General features: G+C 45.4%; 1 protein-coding gene across 1 annotated transcript in view; it reads right to left on the reverse strand.

Annotated features, from left to right (window-relative positions):
• IL1R2 (interleukin 1 receptor type 2) overlaps window positions 1-7,386 on the reverse strand; it is a 17,062-nt gene continuing 9,676 nt past the window's right edge. The window contains exons 6-9 of the mRNA XM_035894387.1: window positions 6,914-6,979; window positions 4,293-4,428; window positions 1,743-1,888; window positions 1-463 (exon numbers count right to left, since the gene is read on the reverse strand). Of these exons, the coding sequence (XP_035750280.1) occupies window positions 336-463; window positions 1,743-1,888; window positions 4,293-4,428; window positions 6,914-6,979 (476 nt within the window). The 3' untranslated portion in view covers window positions 1-335. The remainder of the gene's footprint in view (window positions 464-1,742; window positions 1,889-4,292; window positions 4,429-6,913; window positions 6,980-7,386) is intronic.

Below are 7,386 nucleotides of genomic sequence, written 5' to 3' on the forward strand. Positions count from 1 at the left end.
AATAAGACAATTGGAATTACAAAGTGGAAGAGCACCTCCCTCTCCCTACCCTTCCCATATCCAGGGCATGTTCCTGGTGCTCTATATTCCAAAATGCTAAAGATTGCACCCTGGCTGCAAAATAACAGAAGCAGGTCTCCTGCATCTAGGCAGCATAAAAATGCAAACTTATATTTATAACTCAATCAGATCGTAGAAGACTTGGAGAAGAGGAAAACAGCTGGTATATCAATCCGCTGGGAAGGCAGTTTGGTCTGAAATGTCACCCTGTGTCTCACGTGAAAGATAGCCAGGATGATTTTTGTTCTGTTGGCAGCTGAAGAATACAGCAGATTTTAAACCTTTGCTGCTGTGTATCCTTTGTTGTCTCTCTGCTTCCAGCACTTGTGTATGCATATCCCCCCCAGGATCACGCAGGCCAGTGCGACAGGAATCATTGCAACGTACCAGGACAAGCCAACAGCTGGAAAAGTAAAGAAATGAAATATTTACAAAAAAACCCCTCCCAGGAATATCGTTCTCTAAGTTCCCTGAGGAAGAGGCGAAGTCACAACAAAAAGGATGTCTGCAAGTTAACCTTCCAGCAGGGTTGACCACCTGTGAGAGGAAGAGGCCTGCTGATTGAGCGCTCTGAGAAATGGATTTATGGAGATGGGAGGAAGAATTGGAAAACCACAGAGGGTGAGAATTTAAATTTCAATCCTTTTGCATACATATGACCCTTCCCAACCACTGCTCAGAGCAGCTAGGTGTTTTCTATCTTGATTTGGTGGAAGCAGAGACACTCCAAGCAGGAAATAAAAGCACTGCATGGAAAGGGAGTATGTAACAGCTAGTCTGCCCTCAAGCTCTGTCAATAATTTTCTCCTATAGAGCGGCCTATAAATTACTAATGATCAAGCCAAGACTCTGAGCTTTTAGCTAAGATACAGCTAATTTCCAAGTCCAGTGTCCGTCCAGACCATTTTGGATTATTCCAGCCTATACTGGTTCATGGATTGCCTCCTCTGTAGTAATACCTGTGTAGCTCGTGGAAGACAAGGGCAGCACATCATCTAGCAAATGAGTACATATCCCTCATCATAGGATGCTGGAGCGAGTCATGAGTTATAACTCATAATGAAGACTGTAAATGTTCGTGAGCCTTTCTATGACAGTGTGAGCAAGCTTTGGTGATTCATCAACGTCATGCAAAGAAACAATGAGCATTGCTTCACATTGTTTTTACAGCTGGTTCTTGGCCAATGGTCTATCACACTGCAACATTAATTGCACTGAGCTTAGGGCTTCTCTTCCCATCACTAGGAGCCAAAATAACAACACCCATCATAATTTACACTTCTTGTTATTTTAGTGGCAGTCTGTGCATGAAGAGAAAGAACACTCTGCTTTTTTATCTGCTGTTGTCTTTTTTTTTTTTCCTACTTGTTGAGGAACTGGAGCAGATCTGGCCCTGCTGCACCCAATGGGAGTTTGCCAGTAGTCTCCTTGGAGCCACCATTTCACAAAGTGTTTCTACATTTGAGCCCTATCCAATGAACAGATATATCAGCACAGATCCTTATCCCTGCAGAAAATGTCACTGAATGTCCCGCAGAAATAGTGTTTTGTGAACAGGCTATTCCAAAGTCTACACGTGAAAGAGGCAACCAGTTTTTCCCCAGGCAATAATTCATCCCAATACTAGCTTTGGCAGGCTTGGATGATAACAATTATCGCAAATAAGCAGTCAAACTAATTACCTTCCTGCTTGACCCTTGTTGGCAGTACTTGGTATCCGTATCTGTTGTGGGCCAGACACGTAAAGTCTGTGTAAAAATCCACTTCTTCGACAGAATCAAAAATCAGAGGCACTTCAATGAAGTTTTCACCATTTTCTACAATTTCTCTGGAAGAAAAAGAAAAATTTAATGTTGAGTCCTTTTATAAGCTGACTTTTCTCTGTTTGTTGTGTTCATTCTAACAGCATATTCCAAGAAAATGCATTGGATGTTTGCTCATTTCTGAACTAGACACCTGTATCTTCCAGCCCAGTTGTGCCAACTATTGGAGTCTCAGCAGTCAGTACCCATCCTGCACTTGTTGAATCTTCCAGGAAAAAAAGAACTGGATTTGTCTTGCAGAAATAAAGAAAAGGGAGGGAAGAAAGGCAAGCAGAATTCTGTATATATTTGAGGTCTTTACACAGCATCGTGGAAGGATTTAATTCCTTCTCTCTGACCACCTAATCGTTTCTGAGATCAATTCTTATTATCAGCTGGAAGAGGACATACGGAGAACATAGCCCTGCAAATGCTCACTCAGCGAACTGAACCACCGTTCCTGCCTATCACACACCCAAAGCCACAAGCTCAACACGAGAAACTGTCTAGGAAGTTTCCAGCTAATTTCAACCTGATGGTTTCATCAGACGAACTATTTAAAAGTGGTTTTCTAGCTGCAGTCAAACGTTGTCTCTTGATATCTTTTAGTCCTTGCTGGAGAAGTTGTCCAGCTGCTCTTTAATGATCTGATCACCGGTCTGTTACGCGCTGCAGCAATGGAATTCCCTGTGCGCTCACTCCCCCTGGGACTGTACCACAAGAAGGCTGCAACACAGAGGTGGGTGCTTTGCCAGAGATTTCTGTGGGGGATTTGTTTTCCCAATGGAATTTGACCTGGTTTGCCTTGCTGCCATTCTGAGGGCTTCCAGGAGAACTGGGGTGTCTCACACACCGTGGGCTCTGCATGAGCCCTAGCTGGCACGGTCCCTGTCCTCACACAATTGTATAATAATATATAGCAGGAATAATGATACTGGTAGTAATAATAAAAGTAATTTTTAAAGTCCAAGTGAGAAAGTGCCTGTGCTGCTCTGTTCTAAAGCCTACAGAGACTATAGCCACAGTACACGTATGGCTCCTGACCTTAGGTTGAACACACTGTCACTTATCCATGTAAACAACGCTGTAAATTAATGGTCTCAGTCATGCTGTGGGAAATGTGAAAACGCATAAGGGCTTGGGCATACAGCATTACATATAGCTTGGGCAGTTACCACGTTACCTCTGGCCATAGCTGTGCAATTGGCCAGGTTGTTACCTGGCACTGATGGCCACAAATGGCCAAAAGCAGCTCCATAACTGTTAAACGCTCTTGTCCCTCAAAATAGGGATGCCACATCCCCAAACTCTGTTGGGAATGGTCGCTGCCCCATGCTAAATCCTAATTGAGAGCCAGGAGCTCTTTGGGAAGGTGCTAGCTGGTGAGTGACCAGTTTAACAGCTAACAGCAGAGGCAATGGCATTCCAGAGCTCAGGAACGTTCCCAGCTCTGTCCACCAGTACAGGCAGAGCCACCATGACCCAGGTGAGGGTGATGATCTTTGTGGACACTCTCAGCTTCATGAAATGAGAGATAAAACATGCTGACTTGGACCTCAATGAAGAGATTTCAGCCAGTAGGTTTACCTCACCTTTGCTAAAGCGTGAGGAACATGCCTGAACATAGCGAGCTAGCGCTGCTCAGGTGACATGTAACAGGTACAGAAAGCAGATCTTGCCCCTCCTTTCCTAGTGGGAAAAGCCTTGAGGCATGCAGTTACGAGGGAGCTGGAAAAGCCTTGAGATGTACAGCTACGAGGGAGCTGAGAGAAGGCTCTGCAAGATGAGGAGAGACAATGGACCAGGGCAAGAGGATGCGGGACATCCTGCTTCTCCCGCCCACCAGCATCCCCCCCAGGGCTTCCCCGGCGCCAGCTCTAGCGCTCACTGGGCATCAGTGTGAGTCAGTTTAACTCAATAAAGTGGAAAAGAACAACACTAAGGGGAAAAAAATGATACTTAAAAAAAAAAACAAACCACTGGATAGTTTTCTGTTGTCTTAGTGTGTTTATAGAACCTCATGAATGTCAGGGAGAGGATGTTGCTGTTTCACTGGCACGGGGCAAGGGGAGAGATAAGAGAAGCACTGGGAAGGATCAGGTCCCATTGCTTTCCACTGCAGTCAGCTCTTACATCAGCTCAGCTGCTCATGAAAATGTGCTTCAAGTTTCAGCCTCAAAGTTGTCTCATTTGCAGTATACCATGAATAAAAACCAGGGATAAAGAATTGATTTAACACTGCATGGGTTGGGTTTGGGTTTTTTTTCTTTTTTGCTTGCCTGCCTGATTTTTTCTCAGCTCTCCACTTCAGATCTGTCCATATCCCATTTCATTACCTGGCATTCAGCTGCACAGCAAGCCCCTGTAACAGGGATTTAACCCTGCAGGTTAAAACAACAAGCACAAGGAAACACTTTCAGCCAGACTTACTGTCGTTCCCCCTCTGTAACTCTGCTTTGCTTGTAAACGACGTTGACGGTGGTGTCATTCGCCAGCCATTCCACATCGGTATGGATGTGGCTGGGCAGGCCAACAAACACTTTGCACGGGAGAGTCATCTTGGAGCCTGTTGGCAAAAGAAAGATTAAAAACCCATTTGGATACATATGGAGAACTACTCTTTCTCTTGCTGAATACCAACATCTCCAGTGGGAGATCAAGTTCCCCCACACGTCAAGCACCACTCCATTCAAAACTGAAATTAAGCCCCAGATTGCTTTCTGCTCAGGCCAACAAACACTTTGCACGGGAGAGTCATCTTGGAGCCTGTTGGCAAAAGAAAGATTAAAAACCCATTTGGATACATATGGAGAACTACTCTTTCTCTTGCTGAATACCAACATCTCCAGTGGGAGATCAAGTTCCCCCACACGTCAAGCACCACTCCATTCAAAACTGAAATTAAGCCCCAGATTGCTTTTGATCCCCTACTCCTTGGCAGCAAGATCCTTCAGTTTGGCCATCCTTCCCGCTGCTAACCAAATTCTTTTCCCACTGCAACAGTTAGCAACTCTTGCACTAGACACATTCCTCAGGAGGCAAAGCTGTGTTCTTGTGGCTTTGCTCCTTCTGACGTACTGCATCCCAAAGGGCCAGGTCTGGTTTACCACTCTGGAGCAACTGCATTAACCAGCAGCGTAGCTTCACTCAGAGGTGCTGTGGGCAAGGACATTCAGAAATTTTGCTCTAATTATTGTAACTCACAACTAAGGATAAAGAGCCTTCAGACTGGTGCATATCTATATTATATGGAAAATACAGGGCTTAATAATGCATACAATTTTATTATTATGTCTGTGCAGCTGGTGATAAAAGGGATGTAAAACACTCGACAGTGTTAGACAGGCAAAAAAATAAAAAGACTTGGTAGTCCTATGCTGATGGAAGGAAAAGTGGCAGGGAAAACTAAGACATCATAGGACACAGCCAAGTTAAAAATGCTTAGTGTAAAATATAGAATCATAGAATCATAGAAACATTAAGGTTGGAAAAGACCTCCAAGACCATCAAGTCCAACCATCAACTCAACACCATCATGCCTACTAAACTGTGTCCCGACATGCCACATCTATATGTTTTTTGAACACCTCCAGGGATGGTGACTCCACCACCTCTCTGGGCAGCCTGTTCCAATGCTTGACCACTCTTTCAGTAAAGAAATTTTTCCTAATAACCAATCAAAACCTCCCCTGGTGCAACTTGAGGCCATTTCCCCTCGTCCTATCACCCGTTACCAGGGAGAAGAGGCCAACCCCCACCTCGCTACAGCTTCTTGTCAGGCAGTTGTAGAGGGCAATAAGGTCTCCCCTCAGCCTCCTCTTCTCCAGGCTGAACAACCCCAGTTCCCTCAGCTGCCCCTCATCAGGCTTGTGCTCCAGACCCCTCACCAGCTTTGTTGGACACGCTCCAGCACCTCAATTTCCTTCTTGTAGTGAGGGGCCCAAAACTGAACACAGTATTTGGAGGGGCGGCCTCACCAGTGCCAAGTACAGGGGCACGGTCACTTCCCTGCTCCTGCTAGCTGCAGTATTCCTGATACAAGCCAGGATGCCATTGGCCTTCTTGGCTACTTGGGCCCACTGCTGGCTCATATTCAGCTGGCTGTCAACCAATGCCCCCGTGTCCTTTTCTGCTGGGCAGCTCTCCAGCCACTCTGCCCCAAGCCTGTAGCGTTGCATGGGGTTGTTGTGACCCAAGTGCAGGGCCCAGCACTTGGCCTTGTTGAACCTCATACAGTTGACCTCGGCCCATCAATCCAGCCTGTCCAGGTCCCTCTGCAGAGCCCTCCTCCCCTCAAGCAGATCAACATTCCCACCCAGCTTGGTGTCATCTGCAAACTTACTGAGGGAGCACTCAATTCCCCTCATGCAGATCACTGATAAAGTTGCTAAACAAGACTGGCTCCAGAATTGAGTCCTGGGGAACACCACTTGTGATCGGCCAACTGGATTTAGCTCCGTTCACCACAACTCTCTGGGCTCGACCATCCAGCCAGTTTTTTACGCAGGGCAGAATACACCTGTCTAAGCCATGAGCCAGCAGCTTATCTGGGAGAATGCTGTGGGAGACAGCAGCATTTTCTGGGAAGAGGAAATGCAATGGAAATTTGTCACCATGATATAATCTCCAAAGAAAATTTGAGATCCTATCAATGTACTTTCTAACTAGCAACAACTGTGTAGTTCAAACAGTAAAAAGCAATGAAAAAATGTCTCCTTCCAAAAGAGCTGGATGGCTCATTCAAAGCCACCAGGTAACATAGATCAGTGTGAGGGAATTTTGAAAATAAATAGTTCTTAGTGAAGGGCAACTCTTAGCAGCTGATCTTGCTCTGTTAGTGGCTGAAACCTACAGCATTTCTGTAGCTTCTCCTACATGAATGATAGGATCTAGCTGTAGACAATAAGAAGGAAAAAATACTCCAGCATTGACCCTCTACAAATATAATAGAAATCAAAGAAATGCAACAACTTATGCCAACAAATTACACCTTAAGAGGAACTGCTCTAATTTGTCTCTGATTAGATGATTCCAAAAATAATGGGCCTTACCAAGCGCAGCTGATGTTGTCTTTTGCGTTGGATACACAATTATTGGGGTAATTATCTTTTCTTTTTCTGGAGAAGGAAAGAGAACAGAGAATCAGTGCTAGGACAACAGAAAATTTGGGCATTGCCCCAGAACTAGAAATAGAAATGTGCCACGTTGCTCAGCATCTTTCCATCTCCTACTGAAACATTTGATTATTAAACCCACTGGCAAAGAGAGAAATTCCAATTTCAAGCCGAGAGATCTGCGTTTGCAGAGATAGATAGGATGGAGCTCACACCTTGATGCCGAAAGCAAGTCACATACGGCACCCTGAGGAATTTATGGCTGCTGAGTGCCGTTTGGAAGCAACGCTAACATGGGGCACTAAGCATGGTTCCTTTTTATGAGCCGTGAGCGCCAACATCCTTGTGCACCCATGTCATCCTTGCAAAAATAGGAAAGCTGCAAGGCGGCCAAGCCGCGGGCAGAGGTG

The sequence above is a fragment of the Egretta garzetta genome, unplaced genomic scaffold, assembly GCF_000687185.1.
Source record: "Egretta garzetta isolate BGI_Z169 unplaced genomic scaffold, ASM68718v1 scaffold5, whole genome shotgun sequence".
In the NCBI taxonomy this organism is placed as follows: domain Eukaryota; kingdom Metazoa; phylum Chordata; class Aves; order Pelecaniformes; family Ardeidae; genus Egretta; species Egretta garzetta.